Source organism: Rhodnius prolixus, unplaced genomic scaffold, assembly GCF_049639745.1.
Source record: "Rhodnius prolixus isolate KJV_2025 unplaced genomic scaffold, Rpr scaffold_10, whole genome shotgun sequence".
Taxonomy (NCBI): Eukaryota; Metazoa; Arthropoda; class Insecta; order Hemiptera; family Reduviidae; genus Rhodnius; species Rhodnius prolixus.
In genome coordinates, this window is record NW_027411615.1 from 6,446,579 (window position 1) to 6,473,294 (window position 26,716).

At 33.4% G+C, this 26,716-nt stretch overlaps 2 protein-coding genes across 2 annotated transcripts; both read left to right on the forward strand.

Annotated features, from left to right (window-relative positions):
- The first annotated feature begins 588 nt into the window (after positions 1-588).
- On the forward strand, positions 589-5,543 carry Alg11 (ALG11 alpha-1,2-mannosyltransferase). The gene is made up of 9 exons (XM_074132761.1): positions 589-861; positions 927-1,060; positions 1,851-2,083; positions 2,200-2,417; positions 2,568-2,730; positions 2,857-2,978; positions 3,539-3,737; positions 3,980-4,175; positions 5,046-5,543. The coding sequence occupies exons 1-9, from the start codon at positions 775-777 to the stop codon at positions 5,131-5,133; spliced, it is 1,440 nt and encodes a 479-aa protein (XP_073988862.1). The 5' UTR covers positions 589-774; the 3' UTR covers positions 5,134-5,543.
- Positions 5,544-5,620: 77 nt separating this feature from the next.
- LOC141456638 (uncharacterized) lies at positions 5,621-26,059 on the forward strand. The gene is made up of 5 exons (XM_074132760.1): positions 5,621-5,760; positions 19,629-19,820; positions 21,078-21,203; positions 21,298-21,555; positions 23,188-26,059. The coding sequence occupies exons 1-5, from the start codon at positions 5,725-5,727 to the stop codon at positions 25,753-25,755; spliced, it is 3,180 nt and encodes a 1,059-aa protein (XP_073988861.1). The 5' UTR covers positions 5,621-5,724; the 3' UTR covers positions 25,756-26,059.
- Positions 26,060-26,716: the final 657 nt, after the last annotated feature.

Below are 26,716 nucleotides of genomic sequence, written 5' to 3' on the forward strand. Positions count from 1 at the left end.
ATCAAAATATTATTCGGAATAAACGCTTACCTTTAATATAATGCATTTATGAGTAAATTCCTTTAGATAACAACAGCAAAGTACATATTTTAATTACTAATGATATTATTCCTCTTAGCATTCTATATAAAAGTATCCGAAGTATTGTAACTTTTTACGCTTTAATGCCAAAATTATCTATCCTATTTTGATAAAAATACTATTTAGATGATACTAATCACAGCTCTATTTTCCAATCATTAGTTAAGAAATATACACAATTTTCATTAGATCAATTATTTCTTAAGTTTAGTAAGAATTGCACTTCATTTATACTTTAATTTTATCGGTTCACTTTGTTGTATGTAAAAACCAACATGCAATCTTGGAACTTAAGCCCTCTCCCAGCATCAGTGTTTTAAGGTCCTTAATGGTAGCCTCAAGTCAGTTTAAAATTGTATTTCAGAGTAAAAACTAAGTAACTTCAGTATTATTTATTTTCATTTTAATATGCTTCAATTTTTTGGGCGGGGCGGAATCACTTTTTTTTAAAATTAGGGATTTAATCAACTCGTTCCACTATTGGATTCGTTCTAGTGGACCGAGTCCGCTAAAATAACCTATCACTAAAACCAAGCCCGTGTGATGTGAGAGGTACTAGTGCGGTTTGCTTGTGATTAGAGAAACATGATGGAATAATTTCTATCTTTAAATATAGGATTCAGTACTGTTGTTGAATTTTTGAACGTTCTAAAGAAGTATTTTAACTTGCATCATTAAAAATTTAATTCAAATATGTTGTGGGCACTTCTATTTTTATTAAACCTAGTTTTTATTCTTACAGTAATTTGTATCCCACTCATAATATTAGTCGCAAGAAAGGTATGTAGCTCTTTCTTAAAGCGCCAGAATATAATTCTGTTCCTAAATAATTTGTTTGTTTTTAGTTTTTTCAAAAAGTGAAAGATAGGAATAAAAAGAATGACCAACCATTCAGTGTTGGCTTTTTCCATCCATATTGCAACGCTGGAGGAGGTGGTGAAAGAGTACTTTGGTGCGCTGTAAAAGCAGTTCAGACTAGGTAATGTTTAGCTTAATGTAATAGTTGGTGTCTGATTTTACTTTACCCGATATTTGCCTAATAAGTAATTCATATAGTCTTAAGATGTTTGTAACGTTTAGAGCGTAGAAATTGTCTGATTGGTTACTAATAGCTGTAAAATTGATTTTTATTCGTTAAAGCCCAATTTCAGTTTGGTTTTTAAGCTATCAAATACAAAAGTGTTTCCACCAGAGTTTTTTTAACAAGTGTGTTCGATTCACTACACCAAAGTAGAGAACCAGAGACAAGCTGTTGAGGAATTTTTATTAAGTCTTCCATTAATCTTTCTATGAGTCCCATCGTAAGGTTTTTGTTGTGTAAAGCTAATCAATAATGCAGTTTTTGACGATCAACCCTTATGTCCTACCGGGCAGTTTTAATTATGTATTAGGTCGAGAAATCCTTGAAGAACTGTAAAAGTTACTGTCCAAAGTATTGGCTGCAAACAAATGGCAAAAAGTTTGAAATACAGTTTACTAAACTGTATATTTGAGACATCACAGATATCTAAAATGTAGTAATGAAAATCCAGTGAAGCAATTGAATATGATAAGCCAGTTCAACTGAATGTTTTAGAAAGGTTTTAGGTTTGAATTTGTGCTTAGTTTTGGTTTAAGGAAACAAAAGAATGCAAATGATTAAAAATTACACTTCTTGCTGAACGGTCCAATAGTGAATAACACAATAACCATGCATTAGTTTGCTCCACATCAGTGATTTTGATAATAAGTAAACTAATTTAATTTTTTTCTCTATTTTTTTGTTTTAGCTATCCAAAAGTCAAAGTAGTTGTATATACTGGAGATTTAAATGCATCGCCTGATGAAATTATTAAGCGGGTAAAGCAGAGATTTAACATCACCTTCTGCCGAAACATTGAGTTCATATATCTGCACAAAAGAAAATGGATTCAGGCCAGCAAATATCCGTACTTTACTTTACTTGGCCAGTCTCTGGGATCAGTAATACTTGGAATCGAAGCAATGGTGTCTTATTTACCTGGTAATAAACATAATTAGTATTCAATATTTAATTATTTATATTTCTGGCGCAACCACTGCTTTTTTATTGTTTATGTTACTAATTGAAAGGCAATTAAAGTATTTAATATATTGCAGATATATTTATAGACAGTATGGGATTTGCGTTTACATTGCCACTGTTTTCCTTTATTGGCGGATGTACAACAGCCTGTTATGTTCACTATCCTACAATATCAACAGATATGTTGAAAAGGATTTCAGCCCGTCAATTGGCAACAAATAATCGTATGACTGTTGCAAGAAGTCCTGCACTATCTGCACTGAAAATTATTTACTATAGGATATTCGCTTGGGTTTGTTAGTTTTTATTTTTTAAGTAATTTTGTTTTTGCCTAAGCAAATTAGAATTCTAATTGGTATAAGGAGAGTAAAAAAAGTATTATAGAAGTATTTTTTTTATAGAATGCTGATAATGTGGATTAAGTTTTTTTTTTATCTTGCAGATGTATAGTTTTTGTGGAAGATTTTCCGATACAGTGATGGTGAACTCTTCATGGACAGAGGACCATATTAACAGCTTATGGAAGTGTTGCTTGTCTACTCATAGAGTGTACCCTCCTTGCGACACAAAGTCACTTAAAGAATTACCAATGTGTAAAGACATTGGTATGAATTTTTATATTGATATAATTTTTAGCCTGTTGCTGAAATAATTGTTTCTTGCAATTTTATAATTTGATAATTATAGAAAAATACAAAAATTGTTTGGTCTTTTAAAATATTTTGTTTTAGGTGATGGTGGACCAATAAAATTAGTTTCTATTGGACAATACAGGCCTGAAAAAGATCATCCGTTGCAATTAAAAGCTATGTACGAATTAAGACAATTAGTTAGCGAACAAATCTGGGACCAGGTGATTACAGTTTACAGGATTTGTCATTTGATTTACGTGTGTAAAACTAAGTCAAAAACGAAGCTGGAAACTCGAGACTTTATATACATTTTTGATCCTCCCAGGGGACCAGCACATAACTTGGCATTTACATTTCTCATTCGTAAATGCTACTTTAATGAAGATATTTTCACTTTTTGTAAATGTGTAGAACTATTTCTTCTGGATATTTACAGACTATGACTTTCATTTGCTATATTTAGGATGTCTCGCTTTTCTTAAAAGTTCTTTTGTATAGTGAACCTAAAATGAATGAAACTAAAATGAATTATCAATTCTATGTTTGGAGCAAAACCATGAGCGTTGTCGCACAAGAGGAAGCTTTTATTTTCATACACACAGTTTTTAGACTTGAGTTTCACAAAATTATCAATGAAAATTACAATTATAACACTTTAATTCACCATAACTTATTAAAAAAAAAAAATGTATATATATATTTGGCTATAATTGCAATAAAGTAAGTTGAATGAATGGATTCAATAATAGTCTTAAATGCATTTTTTCTTTTTTTTCCCCAGTTGAAACTTGTATTCATAGGCTCATGCAGAGATAATGATGATTTCATTCGAGTTAAAGATATGATGGATTTAAGTAAACACCTATCTTTAGAAAACAATGTTGAATTCAAAGTAAACATTCCTTTTGAAGAGCTCAAGAAGGAGTTGAGTTCCAGTATGATCGGCCTTCATGCTATGTGGAATGAACATTTTGGAATTGGTAACTATCATCTATATATTATCAATAAGATACATGAAATTTCTATACTACTACTAATTGTTCACTATAGTTTTTTATTCTGTATTTGTTTAGCAAAAAAAAAAAAAAAAAAAAAACCACTACGTTTTTGATTAAAACATTTTGTGTTTAGTTGTATAAAACCTTTGTTTCATTTTACAAATTATATTTTTACACTTTTCCGACTAAATTGTTTTAATTTTTTCTGATTTTCTCACGTGCAGGTATCGTCGAATGCATGGCAGCTGGCCATATAATGGTAGCCCATAGATCAGGCGGCCCTAAAGAAGATATTATCGAAGAAGCTGAAGGTAGCCGTAATGGTTTCTTAGCATCAGATGAATGTGAATATGCAGAGGCTATTGCCACGATAATCAAAATGTCCCCAACGACCAGATGGAAAATACGTGAGGCTGCAAGGTAAAAAGAATTGAGGAGGTATTACTATTAAACATATGAAACATTTTTTGACCATATGGAAGTTGTTTACGTTCAAATTTTATTTTGAAAATTAATACCGACTTTTTTTTTAATTGCAAATCCGCTAAGTAGATTTCTTCCCAATAAAATCGATGCCAGATTAGATCAATATTTTCGTTGATTTGTGGAAGTGCATTTATAACGTAATAATAATGGAGTGATCAGAGGACAAAGTGAGTGGCTAACGAATATATTTTCAATAGCTATTTGTATCTGCTCGGATATAATGCTTTGAAGGAACTGCATTCTTATTTTCACGGCTAAATTCGTGTCCAATGCCCAGGAGTCTGAAGGAAACTTGATTATCTACTACATTCTGGTAGTCTATGTGACAGATTATGAGTATTTCGGAAATTAAGGAGTTAGATAAGTGGCCCAAATTAAGCTTCACCCTTCTATGTCTCTAGACACTCCACTTTAGATCCATGAAAGGGCTGCTTCATTGCTCTTATCTTGACGAAGAGTTCGGTAGTTTTCAGTTAGTATCAATCCCTTAAAGGTATTGCGGTGAAATTTTTATAGAAAATGGAGCTCTTAACAAATCCATTTTGCCATATTTTCGAAGGAAGACTTTTGAGTCTCATTACAATTGCTTGGGATATCAGGTGATGTAGGATCTTGATCTAAACGAAAGATGCTGGAAGACTTCTTTGGCCATTTCACTTTTACGGTATTTGATTCGTACGACTGCTTATATTGTATTTAAATTTAAATTGACTTATATTTAAGCTAAGGGAGTATGCGTTAAGGATAAATTTATTATAAGCTTAAATTGTATCAGTTTCTAATTGATTTTATTTAAATTTTCAGATCATCTGTAGATAGATTTTCGACTGAAGAATTTGAAAAAGGTTTCCTAAGGACCATCGAACCATTGTTTTTTTCATCTTGTATATAAGTAACAAAAGTCTCAAAATTGAAAATAAAATATATATTGAAAAAAAATCATGAAGATCCTAATAAATGATTGCATTTTGCGAAATATTGATGTTTTCTATTTTCCCAAAAAGAAAGGATATTTTTCTCTTACTCTACCTAATGTTTAATTCACTATTTAAGTAAATAATACATTTTATATTATAATATTAAAGAGCATATTATATCAAAGTGAATAAAATATTTCAATTAAAACTGTTCGGTAGGGCAGTTGTATAAGGGTTGATCGTCAAAAAGTGCTCGAAAAAACGTAACGTTGATACAATATAGCAATGTAACTTAACAATAATTTTAATAGAGTGCTTCATGAATATTAGGAATTTTGAAAGCAGTAAGTTAAAAAAGAAAGAATTTAAAAAAAAAAACGAAAAATTGTAAGCAAGTTTTCAATGTTGCTGAGTTACTGATAAAAAAAATATGTAAATTTATAAATAAATATTTTGTCACAAATAAAAAAACAGATTAAAATTTTTCACAATACCTAAACATATCTACAATACTCTAGCATGATTTGGCAAGTTTGTTAACACCTACATACACCAAGGCTTCAATAATGGAGAAGGCACCATGTATTTTGAATAAAAAAGTGGTAGGTAATTGTTACTTGCACTTACTAGATAAGAAAACTAGGTACTTCTGCATTTACCGCATGCCAATTGATTTGTGAATTTCATATCCTAATGGAGGCTTCGCTCCTCCGACCACTGGCATAGGCAGTCCCCAAATACTCCCCCGGCTCTGTTCTTTTACAGGGCTCTGCTTTTAACAGAACTTACCTAACCTTTTCCGTCGAGCTCGTTTGTACGAGGCGCGGTGTACAGTTCGTTGTTTTAACCGCCCTCATATTCATACATCACAGTTTTACAGAACCTTGATCGGTGGTTCCATAAAAAGGTTTACATAACAATGGGGAATCCTTAAGTCTCACTTAATAATTGAAAATTTGATTGATGTAACAAGAGTAATATTTATTTACTGTTTATTTATTTATTTACCAGATTTGAATACTCTGACGATATTATGATGACAGAATTGTTTGTTCTTGGTTGATTCGAAACGAACACATCAATAAGCAAATCCTATAAATACTTTATTTAAAGGGTGAAAAACATCAAAGATTCACCAACACTAGTTAGTTAAGGTTTCGAAATGAGGAAAGATGTAGAGATTTTAAATTAAACAATGATAATACGTAAAACCATAAAAATCAGTCAAATTTAGTTGGAAGAGGATACATATTTCCTTTCCAGGATCCTTTGTCAGAAAACACAAATATCTAATGAATAAGGAATTCCATAAAAAACAGAATACCTCAGTGTACTCAGCTGTCTGAGAAGGACATACTCAGAGATCTTGGATGACAGAAAAATAATGTTCTCATTGTTATATCATTGTATTATTTTAAATCATATCAATTACGCATGAACAACACATTCCTTTGGAACAAAAGCGACTATATCTACTTTTTATATCAAAGTCACTTGCATTTAGGGCAAAAGCTATAATAAACATAAAAGGTAGCCTTCTTTTGGAAAAAGAATGGTGAAATACAAACAGCAAAAATCGTATTGAAGTCCAGTACTTCTAGATTTCTGTTTCTTCTTTCTCTATTACCAACATTTATAGCCAGGAGTAAAATAACTATTCACGGTGGCCTTCATTTCGATAATCTAAAGTAAAATAGGTATCTAGGGAAAAAATCGAATTAGCTTCCAGTTCATCTAGATTTCCGCTATTGCTTCCTCTGACACTTTTCTTTTTATAGCCAGTAGTGAAATAAACATACAGGGTTTCCTTGTTTTAAATAATCTAAGATAAAATGAAAGGGAAAAAACTAAATTAGCTTCTAGTTTCTTTAGATTTCTTCTTTATTTGCTTTTGCCACGTACTTTCAAGGCAAGGTTTAAATAAATATAAAGGGTGGTCTTTATTAGAGAACCGAAAGTTAAAATACAAAAGGAAAAAATAGAATTAGCTTCCAATTCGTCTAGATTTCTACTTTTTCCGTTTTCCTCACTTACTTTCCCCACCAGGTTTAAAATAAATCAGTGTAGCCTCCTTTTCGATAATCTAAGTTAAAATACACAAAGAAGAAACCGAATTAGCTTCTAGTTCGTCTAAATTTCTACTTTTTCTTCCTCTGTCACCTACTTTTATAGCCAGGAGTGAAATAACTATGCAGGATGGCCTTCCTTTGGATAATCTAAGTTAAAATACACAAAGAAGAAACCGAATTAGCTTCTAGTTCGTCTAGATTTCTACTTTTTCTTCCTCTGTCACCTACTTTTATAGCAAGGAGTGAAATAACTACAAAGAGTGGCCTTCCCTTGGATAATCTAAGTTAAAATACACAATGAAGAAACCGAATTAGCTTCTAGTCCGTCTAGATTTCTACTTTTTCTTCCTCTGTCACCTACTTTTAAAGCCAGGAGTGAAATAACTATAAAGGGTGGCCTTACTTTGTATAATCTAAGTTAAAATACACAATGAAGAAACCAAATTAGCTACTAGTTCGTCATAGATGTCTACTGTTTCTTCTTCTGCCACCCACTTTTGCAGTCAGGAGAAAAGAAAACCTAAAGGATAACTTTCTTTTGGATAATGTAAGGTAAAATGCTAGGGAAAAATTCAAATTGGCTTCCAGTTCGCTAGATTTCTAATATTTCTTCCTCTGACACCTACTTTTATAGCAAGGCGTGAAATAACTAACTATTCAGGGTGGCCTTCCTTGGGATAATCTAAGTTAAAATACTATTCACACACTGCTAAAAACGATGGAAAAATAAGGAAATGTGTGCTAGTTTGGCCCAACAAATAGACTTTTCCGTCATTTAGAACCAAAATACAGAACAGCCCTAGATATTACAATTAGGGTGGATCTATTTCTATTCACACAATGCTAAAAACGATGGAAACGTAAGGAAATGTATGCTAGTTTGGCCGAACCAAAAGACTTTTTCGTCATTAAAAACCAAAATACAGAGCTGCCCTAGATATTACAACTAGGGTGGATCCTCACCCTACTCACACACTGTTAAAAACGATGGAAAAATAAGGAAATGTGAGCTAGTTTTGTCCAAGAAATATACTTTTCCATCATTAGAAACCAAAATTCAGAGCTACCCTAGATATTACATCTAGAGTGGATCTTTTTCTATTCACACAATGCTAAAAACGATGGAAACTTAAGGAAATGTATGCTAGTTTGGCCGAACAAAAAGACTTTTCCGTCATTAAGAATCAAAATACAGTAAAGGCATAGATTTTACAACTAGGGTGGATCTTTTCTTTTCTCACACTGCTAAAAACGATAGAAAAATAAGGAAATGTGAGCTAGTTTGGCCCAACAGATAGACTTATCCGTCATTAGGAATCAAAATACAGTATAGCCCCAGATTTTACAACTAGGATGGATATTTTCTATTCACACACTGCTAAATACGATGGAAAAATAAAGAAATGTATGCTAGTTTGGCCCAACAAATAGACTTTTCCATCATTAAGAACCAAAATACAGAGCTGCCCTAGATATTACAAGTAGGGTGGATCTTTTTCTATTCACACACTGCTAAAAACGATGGAAAAATAAGGAAATGTATGCTAGTTTGGCCGAACAGATAGACTTATCCGTCATTAAGAACCAAAGTACAGAGCTGCCCTAGATATTACAACTAGGATGGATCTTTTTTTATTCACACACTGCTAAAAGCAATGGAAAAATATGGAAATGTGAGCTAGTTTGGCTAAGAAATAGACTTTTCTGTCATTTAGAACCAAAACACAAAACAGCCCTAGATATTACAAGTAGGGCGGATATTTTCTATTCACACACTGCTAAAAACGATAGAAAAATAAGAAAATGTGTGCTAGTTTGGCCCAACAAATAGACTTTTCCGTCATTTAGAACCAAAATACAGAACAGCCCTAGATATTACAATTAGGGTGGATCTATTTCTATTCACACAATGCTAAAAACGATGGAAACGTAAGGAAATGTATGCTAGTTTGGCCGAACCAAAAGACTTTTTCGTCATTAAAAACCAAAATACAGAGCTGCCCTAGATATTACAACTAGGGTGGATCTTTTTCTACTCACACACTGTTAAAAACGATGGAAAAATAAGGAAATGTGAGCTAGTTTTGTCCAAGAAATATACTTTTCCATCATTAGAAACCAAAATTCAGAGCTACCCTAGATATTACATCTAGAGTGGATCTTTTTCTATTCACACAATGCTAAAAACGATGGAAACTTAAGGAAATGTATGCTAGTTTGGCCGAACAAAAAAACTTTTCCGTCATTAAGAATCAAAATACAGTAAAGGCATAGATTTTACAACTAGGGTGGATCTTTTCTTTTCTCACACTGCTAAAAACGATAGAAAAATAAGGAAATGTGAGCTAGTTTGGCCCAACAGATAGACTTATCCGTCATTAGGAATCAAAATACAGTATAGCCCCAGATTTTACAACTAGGATGGATATTTTCTATTCACACACTGCTAAATACGATGGAAAAATAAAGAAATGTATGCTAGTTTGGCCCAACAAATAGACTTTTCCATCATTAAGAACCAAAATACAGAGCTGCCCTAGATATTACAAGTAGGGTGGATCTTTTTCTATTCACACACTGCTAAAAACGATGGAAAAATAAGGAAATGTATGCTAGTTTGGCCGAACAGATAGACTTATCCGTCATTAAGAACCAAAGTACAGAGCTGCCCTAGATATTACAACTAGGATGGATCTTTTTTTATTCACACACTGCTAAAAGCAATGGAAAAATATGGAAATGTGAGCTAGTTTGGCTAAGAAATAGACTTTTCTGTCATTTAGAACCAAAACACAAAACAGCCCTAGATATTACAAGTAGGGCGGATATTTTCTATTCACACACTGCTAAAAACGATAGAAAAATAAGAAAATGTGAGCTAGTTTGGCCGAACAAATACACTTTTCCGTCATTAAGAATCAAAATACAGTAAAGGCATAGATTTTACAACTAGGGTGGATCTTTTTCTACTCACACACTGTTAAAAACGATGGAAAAATAAGGAAATGTGAGCTAGTTTTGTCCAAGAAATATACTTTTCCATCATTAGAAACCAAAATTCAGAGCTACCCTAGATATTACATCTAGAGTGGATCTTTTTCTATTCACACAATGCTAAAAACGATGGAAACTTAAGGAAATGTATGCTAGTTTGGCCGAACAAATAGACTTTTCCGTCATTAGGAATCAAAATACAGTATAGCCCTAGATTTTACAACTAGGATGGATATTTTCTATTCACACCCTGCTAAATACGATGGAAAAATAAGGAAATGTATGCTAGTTTGGCCGAACAGATAGACTTATCCGTCATTAAGAACCAAAGTACAGAGCTGCCCTAGATATTACAACTAGGATTGATCTTTTTTTATTCACACACTGCTAAAAACAATGGAAAAATAAGGAAATGTGAGCTAGTTTGGCCCAATAAATATACTTTTCTGTCATTAAGAACCAAAGTACAGAGCTGCCCTAGATATTACAACTAGGATTGATCTTTTTTTATTCACACACTGCTAAAAACAATGGAAAAATAAGGAAATGTGAGCTAGTTTGGCTAACAAATAGACTTTTCCATCATTAAGAACCAAAATACAGAGCTGCCCTAGATATTACAAGTAGGGTGGATATTTTCTATTCACACACTGCTAAAAACGATAGAAAAATAAGGAAATGTATGCTAGTTTGGCCCAACAAATAGACTTTTCCGTCATTAAGAACCTAAGTAGAGGGCTGTTCTAGATATTACAATTAGGGTGGATCTTTTCTATTCTCACACTGCTAAAAACGTTGAAAAAATAAAGAAATGTATGCGAGTTTGGCCCAACAAATAGACTTTTCCGTCATTTAGAACCAAAATACAGAACAGCCATAGATATTGCAATTAGGGTTGATCTTTTTCTATTCACACAATGCTAAAAACGATGGAAACATAAGGAAATGTATGCTAGTTTGGCCCAACAAATAGACTTTTCCGTCATTTAGAACCAAAATACAGAACAGCCTTAGATATTGCAATTAGGGTTGATCTTTTTCTATTCACACAATGCTAAAAACGATGGAAACGTAAGGAAATGTATGCTAGTTTGGCCCAACAAATAGACTTTTCCGTCATTTAGAACCAAAATATAGAACAGCCCTAGATATTACAATTAGAGTGGATCTTTTCTATTCTCACACTGATAAAAACGTTAAAAAAACAAGGAAATGTATGCGAGTTTGGCCCAACACTTAGACTTTTCCGTCATATAGAACCAAAATACAGTATAGCCCTATATTTTACAACTAGGGTGTATCTTTTTCTATTCACACAATGCTAAAAACGATGGAAACGTAAGGAAATGTATGCTAGTTTGGCCCAACAAATAGACTTTTCCGTCATTTAGAACCGAAATACAGAGCTGTTCTAGATATTAAAACTAGGGTGGATTTTTTCTATTCTCAACTGCTAAAAACGATGGAAACGTAAGGAAATGTGTGCTAGTTTGACCAAACAAATAAACTTTTCCGTCATTAAGAACCCAAGTACAGAGCTGTCCTACCTATTACAACTAGGGTAGATCTTTTCTTTTCTCACACTGCTAAAAACGATAGAAAAATAAGGAAATGTGTGTTAGTTTGGCCCAACAGATAGACCTATTCGTCATTAAGGACCAAAGTACAAAGCTACCCTAGATATTACAACTAGGATGGATCTTTTTTTATTCTCACACTGCTAAAAACAATGGAAAAATAAAGAAATGTGTGCTAGTTTGGCGCAAGAAATAGACTTTTCGATCATTAAGAACCAAAATACAGAGCTACCCTAGATATTACAACTACGGTGGATCTTTCTCTATTCACACACTGCTAAAAACGATGGAAAAATAAGGAAATGTATGCTAGTTTGGCTGAACTTTTTCGTTAGTAAGAACCAAAATACAGAGCTGCCCTAGATATTACAACTAGGGTGGATCTTTTCTATTCTCACACTGCTAAAAACGATGGAAAAATAAGGAAATGTATGCTAGTTTGGCCCAACAGATAGACTTATCCGTCATTAAGAATAAAATACAGTATAGCCCTAGATTTTACAACTAGGCTGGATATTTTCTATTCACACACTGCTAAATACGATGGAAAAATAAGGAAATGTATGCTAGTTTGGCCCAATAAATAGACTTTTCTGTCATTAAGAACCAAAGTACAGAGCTGCCCTAGATATTACAACTAGGCTGGATATTTTCTATTCACACACTGCTAAATACGATGGAAAAATAAGGAAATGTATGCTAGTTTGGCCCAATAAATAGACTTTTCTGTCATTAAGAACCAAAGTACAGAGCTGCCCTAGATATTACAACTAGGCTGGATATTTTCTATTCACACACTGCTAAATACGATGGAAAAATAAAGAAATGTATGCTAGTTTGGCCCAATAAATAGACTTTTCTGTCATTAAGAACCAAAGTACAGAGCTGCCCTAGATATTACAACTAGGCTGGATATTTTCTATTCACACACTGCTAAATACGATGGAAAAATAAGGAAATGTATGCTAGTTGGGCCTAATAAATAGACTTTTCTGTCATTAAGAACCAAAGTACAGAGCTGCCCTAGATATTACAACTAGGCTGGATATTTTCTATTCACACACTGCTAAATACGATGGAAAAATAAAGAAATGTATGCTAGTTTGGCCCAACAAATAGACTTTTCGATCATTGAGAACCAAAATACAGAGCGGCCCTAGATATTACAACTACGGTGGATCTTTTTCTATTCACACACTGCTAAAAACGATGGAAAAATAAGGAAATGTATGCTAGTTTGGCTAACAAATAGATTTTTCCGTCATTTAGAACCTAAGTAGAGGGCTGTTCTAGATATTACAACTAGGGTGGATCTTTTTCTATTCACACAATGCTAAAAACGATGGAAACGTAAGGAAATGTATGCTAGTTTGGCCGAACAAATAAACTTTTCTGTCATTTAGAACCAAAACACAAAACAGCCCTAGATATTACATCTAGGGTGGATCTTTTTCTATTCACACAATGCTAAAAACGATGGAAACGTAAGGAAATGTATGCTAGTTTGGCTGAACTTTTTCGTTAGTGAGAACCACAATACAGAGCTGCCCTAGATATTACATCCAGGGTGGATATTTTCTATTCACACACTGCTGAAAACGATAGAAAAATAAGGAAATGTGTGCTAGTTTGGCGCAACAGATAGACTTATCCGTCATTAAGAGCCAAAGTACAGAGCTGCCCTAGATATTACAACTAGGATGGATCTTTTTTTATTTACACACTGCTAAAAACAATGGAAAAATAAGGAAATGTGTGCTAGTTTGGCGCAACAGATAGACTTATCCGTCAATAAGAACCAAAGTACAGACCTGCCCTAGATATTACAACTAGGATTGATCTTTTTTTATTCACACACTGCTAAAAACAATGGAAAAATAAGGAAATGTGAGCTAGTTTGGCTAACAAAAAGACTTTTCCGTCATTTAGAACCAAAATACAAAACAGCCCTAGATATTACACCTAGGGTGGATCTTTTTCTATTCACACAATGCTAAGAACGATGGAAACTTAAGGAAATGTATGCTAGTTTGGCTGAACTTTTTCGTTAGTAAGATCCAAAATACAGAGCTGCCCTAGATATTACATCCAGGGTGGATATTTTCTATTCACACACTGCTAAAAACGATAGAAAAATAAGGAAATGTGTGCTAGTTTGGCCCAACAGATTGACTTTTCCGTCATTAAGAACCAAAGTACAGAGCTGCCCTAGATATTACAACTAGGATGGATCTTTTTCTATTCACACAATGCTAAAAACGATGGAAACGTAAGGAAATGTATGCTAGTTTGCCCCAACAAATAGACTTTTCCGTCATTTAGAACCAAAATACAGAGCTGTCCTAGATATTACAACCTTTTCTTTTCTCACACTGCTAAAAACGATAGAAAAATAAGGAAATGTGTGCTAGTTTGGCCCAACAGATAGACCTATCCGTCATTAAGAACCAATGTACAGAGCTGCCCTAGATATTACAACTAGGATTGATGTTTTTTTATTCACACACTGCTAAAAACAATGGAAAAATAAGGAAATGTGAGCTAGTTTGGCTAAGAAATAGACTTTTCCGTCATTTAGAACCTAAGTAGAGGGCTGTTCTAGATATTACAACTAGGGTGGATCTTTTTCTATTCACACAATGCTAAAAACGATGGAAACGTAAGGAAATGTATGCTAGTTTTGCCCAACAAATAAACTTTTCCGTCATTTAGAACCTAAATACAAAACAGCCCTAGATATTACAACTAGGATTGATGTTTTTTTATTCACACACTGCTAAAAACAATGGAAAAATAAGGAAATGTATGCTAGTTTGGCTAACAAATAGACTTTTCCGTCATTTAGAACCTAAGTAGAGGGCTGTTCTAGATATTACAACTAGGGTGGATCTTTTTCTATTCACACAATGCTAAAAACGATGGAAACGTAAGGAAATGTATGCTAGTTTTGCCCAACAAATAAACTTTTCCGTCATTTAGAACCTAAATACAAAACAGCCCTAGATATTACATCTAGGGTTGATCTTTTTCTATTCACACAATGTTAAAAACGATGGAAACGTAAGGAAATGTATGCTAGTTTGGCCGAACAAATAGACTTTTCCGTCATTAAGAATCAAAATACAGAACTGCCCTAGATATTACAACTAGGATGGATCTTTTTCTATTTACACACTGCTAAAAACGATGGAAACGTAAGGAAATGTGTGCTACTTTTACCAAAGAAAGAAACTTTTCCGTCATTAAGAACCCAAGTACAGAGCTGTCCTCGATTTTACAACTGGGGTGGATCTTTTTTTATTCTCACACTGCTAAAAACAATGGATAAATAAGGAAATGTGAGCTAGTTTGGCCCAATAAATAGACTTTTCTGTCATTAAGAACCAAAATACAGAGCTGCTCTACATATTACAACTAGGGTGGATCTTTTTCTATTCACACTGCTAAAAACGATGGAAAATCAGGAAATGTGAGCTAGATTGACCAAACAAATAGACTTTTCTGTCATTTAGAACCAAAACACAAAACAGCCCTAGATATTACATCTAGGGTGGATCTTTTTCTATTCACACAATGCTAAAAACGATGGAAACGTAAGGAAATGTATGCTAGTTTGGCTGAACTTTTTCGTTAGTGAGAACCACAATACAGAGCTGCCCTAGATATTACATCCAGGGTGGATATTTTCTATTCACACACTGCTGAAAACGATAGAAAAATAAGGAAATGTGTGCTAGTTTGGCGCAACAGATAGACTTATCCGTCATTAAGAACCAAAGTACAGAGCTGCCCTAGATATTACAACTAGGATGGATCTTTTTTTATTTACACACTGCTAAAAACAATGGAAAAATAAGGAAATGTGTGCTAGTTTGGCGCAACAGATAGACTTATCCGTCAATAAGAACCAAAGTACAGAGCTGCCCTAGATATTACAACTAGGATTGATCTTTTTTTATTCACACACTGCTAAAAACAATGGAAAAATAAGGAAATGTGAGCTAGTTTGGCTAACAAATAGACTTTTCCGTCATTTAGAACCAAAATACAAAACAGCCCTAGATATTACACCTAGGGTGGATCTTTTTCTATTCACACAATGCTAAGAACGATGGAAACGTAAGGAAATGTATGCTAGTTTGGCTGAACTTTTTCGTTAGTAAGATCCAAAATACAGAGCTGCCCTAGATATTACATCCAGGGTGGATATTTTCTATTCACACACTGCTAAAAACGATAGAAAAATAAGGAAATGTGTGCTAGTTTGGCCCAACAGATTGACTTATCCGTCATTAAGAACCAAAGTACAGAGCTGCCCTAGATATTACAACTAGGATGGATCTTTTTTATTCACACACTGCTAAAAACAATGGAAAAATAAGGAAATGTATGCTAGTTTGCCCCAACAAATAGACTTTTCCGTCATTTAGAACCAAAATACAGAGCTGCCCTAGATATTACAACCTTTTCTTTTTTCACACTGCTAAAAACTATAGAAAAATAAGGAAATGTGTGCTAGTTTGGCCCAACAGATAGACTTATCCGTCATTAAGAACCAATGTACAGAGCTGCCCTAGATATTACAACTAGGATTGATGTTTTTTTATTCACACACTGCTAAAAACAATGGAAAAATAAGGAAATGTGAGCTAGTTTGGCTAACAAATAGATTTTTCCGTCATTTAGAACCTAAGTAGAGGGCTGTTCTAGATATTACAACTAGGGTGGATCTTTTTCTATTCACACAATGCTAAAAACGATGGAAATGTAAGGAAATGTATGCTAGTTTTGCCCAACAAATAAACTTTTCCGTCATTTAGAACCTAAATACAAAACAGCCCTAGATATTACATCTAGGGTGGATCTTTTTCTATTCACACAATGTTAAAAACGATGGAAACGTAAGGAAATGTATGCTAGTTTGGCCGAACAAATAGACTTTTCCGTCATTTAGAACCTAAATACAAAACAGCCCTAGATATTACATCTAGGGTGGATCTTTTTCTATTCACACAATGTTAAAAACGATGGAAACGTAAGGAAATGTATGCTAGTTTGGCCGAACAAATAGACTTTTCCGTCATTAAGAATCAAAATACAGAACTGCCCTAGATATTACAACTAGGATGGATCTTTTTCTATTTACACACTGCTAAAAACGATGGAAACGTAAGGAAATGTGTGCTACTTTTACCAAAGAAAGAAACTTTTCCGTCATTAAGAACCCAAGTACAGAGCTGTCCTCGATTTTACAACTGGGGTGGATCTTTTCTATTCACACACCGCTAAAAACGATGGAAAAATAAGGAAATGTGTGCTAGTTTGGCCCAAGAAATAGACTTCTCCGTCATTAAGAACCAAAATACAGAGCTGTCCTAGATATTACAACTAGGATGGATCTTTTTTTATTCTCACACTGCTAAAAACAATGGATAAATAAGGAAATGTGAGCTAGTTTGGCCCAATAAATAGACTTTTCTGTCATTAAGAACCAAAATACAGAGCTGCTCTAGATATTACAACTAGGGTGGATCTTTTTCTATTCACACTGCTAAAAACGATGGAAAATCAGGAAATGTGAGCTAGATTGACCAAACAAATAGACTTATTTGAGAGTAGAAAGTTAAAATACGAAGGGAAAAATCTGAATTAGCTTCTAGTTCGTCTAGATTTTCTATTTTTTCTGTTTCTGTTACTTCCCTTTTCACCAGATTTAAAATGAACATACAGGGTTGCTTTTATTTGAGAATAGAAATATTCTATTTATATTCTTTTTCGGGAAATAAACAGTAAAATACTAACAAAAACAATCGAATTTCATTTAGTTCATCTAGATTTCTTAATTTTCTATAACTGTCACCTCTTTTTACAACCGGGTTTATAATAAACATAAAGGGTACCCTAATTTTGGAAAATGCAGTTTAAAATACAGAGGAGATTTATTGAATCGGCTTCCAGTTCGTCTAGATTTCTTACTTTTTTTTCTGTAATTTTTTTATGGAGCTGTAATGGACATATTTTCCTTTGGAAAATGAAATGTTTCCTTTGTAAAATACAAAGGAAAAGGCCTAATAGGCTTCTGGTTCGCCTAGATTTCTGTTATTTCTTCCTCTGACACATATAGTTAAGGCCAGGGCTGTAATATACTTAAGGGTTAGATTTCTTTTCGAAAATGAAGAATAAAATTCTCAGGTAGTATCCGTATTGGCTTTCAGTTCGTCTAGATGTGCAATTTTTCAGTCTCTGACATCTTCATTTACGGCCAGAGCTGCAATGAACATAATGAGTAGCATTTCTTTGAAAAACGAGTGTTGGAATACAATGGAAAAAGTTAAATTGGCTTCAAGTTCTTCTAGATTTCTACCTTTTCAGATTGTACCGTCCGTTTTTACAGCCATGGCTAAAATAAAGTTAATGGGCCGATTTCTTTTGGAAAATGAAGAGTAAAATACTCTTCTTTTAAAATACTTGGTTATTAAGAACCAAGGCTGTAATAAACATAAATGGTAGCCTTCTTTAAGAAACTGAAGGGTAAAATATAAAGAAAAGGCATCAAATTAAGTTCCAATTCGTCTAAAATTCCACTTTTTCTTTCTCTGATACCCGTATTTACGGCCAGTGCTGTAATGTACATATTGGTTTGATTTTTCTTTGATAATGAAGAGTAAAATACACAAGAACTACCCGTATTGGATTCTGGTTCGTCTTCATTTCTTCCTCTACTATTCCTGTCATTTTCTTTGATGGTCAGCACTGTAATAGATACAAAGAGTAGCCTTCTATTGGACAATGAAGGGTAAAATACCAAGAAAAATGAAGAAATTGGATTCTAGTTCGTCTAGATTTGTAATTTTTCTGTCTCGTTACCTACTTTTAAGGCCAGGGCTGTAATAAACAAAAAGGGTAGCCTTCAATTGGAAAATAAAATGTAAAAAACAAAGGAAAAAACCGAATAGGCTTCTAGTGCGTCTAGATTTCTAGTTTTTTTTGTCACTTACATCTGTCTTTACGACCACCACTATAATAAACATACGATATAAGGTTTGCCTCCTATTGGATAATGATGGGTACAATACATATGGAATACTTGAATTGGTTTCTAGTTCCTCCACATTTTGTTGTTTTTCTTTCAGAGACAGAAAGAACAGAGCTTTAATGAACAAAAAGGGTTGCCTTAATTTGGGAAATGTAAAATTCTAAGGAAAAACATGTGGAAAGATTTGGTTTCCAGTTGGTCTATATCAGGGGTTGCCCGCGAACCGCATGCTGCTGCCGATGCAATTAATTGTGGCTTTCTTTGTTCTGAATATAATAAAAATTAAAAAAAAAAAAAAATGTTTATGAAAATAGCGTTTAAGGGAAATGGAGGTATTTCCGTTCACACAATATCCAGTAACCCTTAAACTTCCCTGTAGCCTCTGGGCCAGTATTAAAGCGCGGAGTAGTTTCGGCGACGATTGGAAGCGTTATGTCGGCCACTCTCAGGGTCACGTATTTGTATAAGATTGCAATAGTGAAAAGATCAGAGTATTCTGGGTTGTGAAGTTATGAATCATACCTATCAAAGCAAATTTATAAATTTGATACAGCCTGCGTGAATCTTGCCAATTGCACCAAATGGTCTGTGTTTTTAATTGAGTTTGACACCCATGTGTTACACTATCAACTGTTGTAAGATATTGTCACTGATTCATTGTCAACTTAGTTTTTGAGGTGATTATTTATTTCTCAGCTATCTCTCTAGATAATTAATAAGAAATTTCGGTGCTTAATTAAAAACAAAAATAATAATATATTTTTCTATATATTATTGACCAATTACTATTTTAGATTTCATTACTTGGACTAAATACTTGGTTTGGACGATTAACATCTTTACTATTGAAACAGTCTAATGCCATTAAAAGTCTTACCCTATACGATGATGAAGATATAAGTGCAGCATGTGATGTGGCAGTTATCAACACTCCCTGCAAAGTGAGAGCCTTCCAAGGAAAGGATCAACTTCCGTGCGCAATTAAAGTAGGCAACAATAATTCTGTCAATACTTTTATTTGCAAGTCTTGGAAAAGGTTTAGAGCATTAAATAGATACTATTTTTCTTGTTAAGCTCTTTGAAAGTTGTAGTTTATGTTTAGTGACTAGTGGGTAATGTTATAAGTGAATTAAATAGATAGAAATCTCATTTTAATAAAATAATTTATTCTTACTATACATTGCCTTACTTTTCTTTGCATTTTTTCTCTCTAATTTGAAAATTAGTATGATCCCATCTTCGAAAACAGCTTCAAATTGGAAGTCAAATATGTTTATGCCTTCAATTAAAATTTAATTTGTGAACATACACATATGTCTTAAACTTTGTAACAAAAATTATTTGAAATCTTTTAATCTTGTTTTCTGCATAATTTTTATAAATAAAAGAAAAATTGTTTTAAACCTATTAAAGATTTCTTTTAGTGGTTATGAGAACAGTTGTAAGCAAGCTGGAGGTCCTCAGTTCAAGTCTCATGTGCCGATACTTCTTATATTTGTTAAACACAAATGTTAATAATAAAATGAGTGTCGCCTTCCCTAAAGAACTGTTAATTCGGAAGTTGGACGTTAAGTTATTAATGATTAATTAAAAAACTAGACTATTTCTTTTGATGTTTGTGCCATAAGTTTCAGCTAAAATTGATTTGAATTCAAACCCCCGTAAATGCCAATCAACTTCCTCCTACAGATCTGATTCACTTCCTTGGGCTCTTTATAGGCAAATACCTCACTTCGAACCGGCCTACAATGCTTAAAAAGCAAGCAGTGACTAAGCATGTCAAACATCTTTACAGACTCCAAAATTACCTATAGAACACAAACGATTGGATTGGTTACATTTATTTTATTGCGCTTTCAGGGAGTTATTTAAGAATTATTTTTTCAGCTATTCTAAGTGAAGGTGCAAAGGTAATTATGCGCTAATGTCATGCCCTATCACAAACAGCAAAATATCATTCACTCACTCAGCACGAAATCATTAGGCTGACAATAAGAAATTTGGCACAAAATTTTTACATGGATACCAGGAGCTCGCCAAGAATAGTTTTTTGAAAGTTCCATCTCAAAATGAGAAAATAGCGCAACTCAAAACCAATGCTTACCTTCAGAAATACAATACATTACTTACTTTCATGGCATAACCCAGACCTGATGTCTAAACTAGAAAGAGGATGTTTTGATCATTCAAAGATTATATTATTCTGAATATTTAAAATTATTATTATTTTTTTCTTATTGTAGAATGCAGATGTGATTCTTATAGGAGACGCGTGCGACTATTATTGCGATTCTTCAGAACTGATTCTAGAGGATGGAGCGGAAAGAATTTTAGAATATGGAAGAATTATTGCACAAAATTGTTCAAAAGTAATACTACTACATAATAAATACTGTTTACTACGATATATTTATATCATTAGATTACATATATATGCATTGCTAATAATACTTTTATTTTTAGGCCATTATACTCGTAGCTGCTAATCCAGTAAATTCAATGCTTCCACTATTATCTCAAGTTTTGACATATTATAATGCATATGACTGTAATAAAGTATTTGGAGTGACATCTGTAGATAATATTCGTGCCAACTCCATTTTGGCCAAATATTTGAAATCTGATCCAAGTTGTGTAGTTTTACCAGTAGTTGGTGGAAATTCCGTTCAGACCAGAGTACCAATTTTCTCACAGTCCAGGCCACAAGTGAAACTTTCTAAAGTGAGCAGAGTTATTTATTTCTTACATCAGCAAGAGATTTTAATAAATTCACTCTGTGAAAATAACAATGAAAAAATATTTGCTATTAAATAATCAGGCAAATTTCTATTATTCCAATTATCACAACCCAAACATAAGTTCATACATATATTTTTTATACATATATTTATTATAAATTTAATTTTTACAAATGTATATAAGTTAAAGATTCAGTTCTTGCATAAGAAATAGTTGTATGTGAAAGATGTACGTGCAGATATCTTTGCTAGACATAATAAAAATCCTACCAAGGCAACATTGCAGCTACAAAATAAAAAATTATTAAAAGTTGAAATTAAAATTTGTATCCTTAATTTACAAAAATTTCTAAACAATTAGAATTTCTAAAAAACATAATAAATTGAAAATAGCTTCGATCAACATTAATGGATTGCTGTAAATAAATTCTTAATTTTATTAAAAAAAGACCCTATGTATTAAAAAATGTAATAGTTTAAATTGGTAAGCAAAGAAAAAAAGAATTGTAACAATTAATCTAACAGATAGTTACATCTCTCCAGATTCTGTAGTCGAATCTTTTTATGACCTAATTTTGTTTGTTATATAATTTATAAAATTTTCTCACTACAAAATAAATAATGTTTGTAGATATCGAACTGTCGACCGAAATGTATCAACATAATCTAGAGTTCTAACCCAGCTGCTGGCCCTTAAATTTTCTCTTCCTAGCAGCTTCTTACAACTCACTGTCCGGTCACGGACATGTTGTCGTCTGTAACGAGAGGATGCTGGCCCTGAGGACGATTGTGCACTGAAAAAAGGCTCCGGGCGCCAATGACTTTAGATATTGTCGCCCAATAAATAAATAAATAAATCACAAAAAATTATATTCGCCTTTCTTTGGATGTTTCCTCCTTATTAACTAATGTTTTATTTCAGAAACAATTAAAAGTGAGCTCCGGGAAGGGATTAGCTATGAGGTTAGCATACTGGACTCCCACGCGGAGGTCCCGGGTTCGAATCCAGCAGCTGACCCTTAGATTTTCTCTTCCTAGGAGCTTCTTACAGCTCATTGTCCGGTGATGGACAGTGTTGTCTGTAACGAGAGAACACTGTCCGGAGGCCGGCAGTGCACTGGAAAAAGCTCCGGGCGCTAATGACCTCAGCTGTTGATGCGCCAAAAAAAACAAAAAAAAAAAAAAAGTGAGCTCCATCTTTTGACAAACATTCTACACTAAATTGCTCTAACATGTTGTGAATCTTGCTACTTTGATTATACACAGAAATATTACTAAGATTTTTGGGACATCAATGTTAGCAGTTTAGGACATATAGCATCTGATATTTTTTTACAGAACTCTTTGCCAAAAATTACTTTTTTTTTCAAATTTGTTGGTTGATGGTCTCTGGATATTATTGGCAGAGCAAAATTTGTTCATTATAATGTGGCAATCGCGGTCAGATAAAGACCTGTCAGTTTTAAGATTGAGGCCAATGATATTTTTATGAGCTTATTCAATTTCACTGCTTCTTAATTCGAATTTGTGGACGTTTTATTTAATATTTACAACAAAATTTTAAAACTTTGAAATAAACATAAGTATCCATGTTTTCCATTACTTTTTGTTTCAGAGGGTTATGAAAAAAGTAATTAAGGAGATACAGCATGGAGATGTAGCAGTATATCGTGCCAAACAAGAATTAGAAGCAGTTAATAAAGCTCACGCTACAACTCGTTTCGTTCATTCAATACTTGCGGGCCTTCGAGGAGAACAAAATGTAGCCGAAATTGCTTATACTAGGACCGTTCTTATGCCTGGTACAAGCTACTATGCCCTTCCATTTATTCTAGGAGTTAATGGAATAGAATACAGATTTCCTTTGCCAGATTTAACTGAAAATGAAGAAAAACTAATACGCCATTCAGTCTTACAGGTTTATAAGGACGTTAAAAAAGGAGAAAAATATTTTGTAATGGAGGATTCTTGCAGATTAGGAGATCTGGTGGATTGTAAAGAAAAGGGGATCACCATTGATAAATTATTTAGCGAATTAAGAGGGAAGAAAAGTAATGCAACAGGAAATCTTGAATATCTATTGTTGACGCAGAAACAAAATATTCAAATACCAGCCAGACATAAACCTGCCAAATATCCCGTACCAGCATCTTTAGAAGAGCCATTTGATAACTGTTACGACGGTTGCAATCCTTTAGAACTTCCAGAATTGCCAACAGAAAGACGAAAATTGCCTCCTTCTTCTTGTACTGAATATTCTTCTTGTTGTTATGAAGAAGCAGATCCACCAGTTGTTACAAGAAGGAAACAATGTGAGAGTATTGGAAAATGTAACTTTCGCCCTTGTAACTTTCCACCAGCTGAAGATATTTCATCACCGTCCAGTAGTCAAGCTACAGCAGGCACGATCTGTAGAGCACAGTGTAATAATATACAGGCAGCTAAGCCTCATCAACAGAATCATACGGAATGTGATCACGATGAAACAGCCAATGATATCCACCTACAGCCACTAACCGAACATTCCAAACTAGCCGATAACGAGTGTTCTCTACTGGAACCGAAAAAGCAATTCTCGCACAGCAAAAAGCCACCAAGTTCTACATCCTCCCACTTGAAGTCATCAGTTCAGCAAGAACATTTGCAAAATGAACCAGATACTGATCTTCCAGCTACACATTCACCAGATTCAAAACCAACATCTAGCTGCACTTTCTCCCACTTAAAGTCATCAGTTCAGCAAGAGCATTTGCAAAATGAACCACATACTGATCTTCCGATTGCCACCCAGTCGCCAGATTCATCACTTTCAACCTGTTTCGAATCGTGTCAAAATCCCAAAAAAGACTCGTCAAATCCTGGCCAGAAAAAGCCCAAGTCCAAAACACCAAAAGATCCGCCATCTTCACAGTCTTCTGAAACTAGTTCTTCATGTGCTCAAGATTCATCTTCAAATTTTACGGAAAGAGCAAAGCAATTTCTTCAGCTGAAAATGAGTAAAACTACAAATCAAAATTTAAACAAAGAAAAACCTGAATATTTAGACAGCACAGAACATTTAAACGATTCATTGGAAAAGGCAATTAATGAAATATCGCAAGATTCTTTAAATGTCAGCGAAAAATCTCTGGTAAAAAATCCGCTTTCAAATAATAATGAGAAAATTGCTTTAATATCAAGTGTAAAACCTCAAAAAATGGAGGCTAATAAAAATGTAATGCTTTCAACGCGTGACTTACAAGTACCGTCAAAAACATGTAAAGAACAAAGAGCTGAAAGAAAAGGAACATTTAGAAAAGTTTACAATAAATTATTTGGTAAAACTGTTGAACTAAGTACACGACAAGCTGGAAAAAAGAATGCCTCATATTACGAGAAAACATTAAGTAAAACTGAGTCGTCTACTCAGAAGCCACCAGTGAATAACAGTAAAGGAGTTCGCGGCAGCAAGCAGATTTCTATACATCCCAGACAATCAGATCGAACAGTACCATCCAGAGAAGAGTACAAAGCTTACAAAGCTCCAGCAAAGCATGAAATGCAGAAGTTATTATATGGAGAACCATCCGATAATATAAATTCCCAGCTATATGCCCCTAAATGTCCTTCAAAATATCTATTCGGAGAATACATTGCACACGAAGTTGAAAAGGAGAATATTGCCTTTGATAATGTTAAAGAAGTAAAGCCTACCTTTCAAAAACACCATGTTCAAGCTACTATTGGAGAAGAAAAAAATGATCAGGTTCGTTTTAGAGTCCCGCAACGTGAGCGATCTATGATGCCAAACAAGTTAATTAAAGAAGAATCTACAACAGGTACGGCAGGCGAGAAATCAAATCATGAAACTACAAATTTAAAAGTATTCAAACCAGTAGACAACATTTCACTATCAAATAACAAATCGATCAAATCTAATAAACCGAAAATTAATGAACTCAAAGAAAAAATTGAGATGAAATTCAAAAAGTCACCTAAAAAGGATAACATTAAAAATGTTTTCATTAAAGAACGACACAGCGTTATACCTTTGACCAGTCCAAATTCAAACGATTTTAAATTTTCACTCATAGGGATCGAACATATAAAAAAAATGAATTCTATAAAAAGTGTGGATGGTCGTCATTCCCTAAACAGGGATCCTAAAAGTATGAATCCTCATAACGTGCGACGCATAGAGTAGATTAACTAATCAACTTTTAAATAAGAAAATACAGTCTGCTGCTGTACGTTAACAATAGTTTTTTTAGGGTTTGGTTCCTATTCATTGTTATCAATAAAGAAGCATGGTTCATAGAATTATGTTTTACTTTAGAGGTAAGTGATAATTTTACGATAAGCTCTGAGGGTACATAAAAAAAGGACACAACAAGCTTCAAACTTACCATTAGTCGTAGTCTTATAAAACATACAAACTTTTAAGATTAATGCAGCATCGATCATGTTATAATAAAGATGTATATATTTTTCTATTGTTCAAATGATTACTTTTGGCGCTTCGATTTTCTTAGTCAATAGCACCATCCTAAATTTAAATTTAAACACACCGACACTCTCGTAAAACATATATCTTTTAAAACGTTTTTGCTTCTCATTTTCATTTACCTCTAGTCGGGTAAATTTATTACCCTCACATATGTAGTTAAAACTCTTGTTCAAACTTGTCTCTTTTAACAGATTTCTGTATGTATTCACATCTGTATCGTCTGGTCTATTGTATTGTGGGATCTGAAGTATTTCCTACTACATGACAGGTTCACATACAATATTAAAAACAAACCCCCCCCTATTGGGAGTAAAAAAAACACCAAATCATTACACTAAAGTAGAACTAGGCATGACTCTAGTCAGTCTAAGAATAATACAAAAAAGAATGCAAACATTTACGTTTTGATTGTTTAGATAGACCAGATTTGTTGAATAATTTGGATTGGTTATTTAATAAACACTCACTTTGGTCTCTTGTTTTCTTATTTTTTTAAAATTGTTTTAGTACTACATCACCAATCCTCAGCTCCTATAATTTTCTTTTTCTCTAAGATGGTAGATTCCATATAAATAATCTAATAAACCCTTGTTTAAGTAAAATCAAATAGATTTGTGAAAATAATTTTGATATTATTTTATTAGTTCTTTCTACTTAT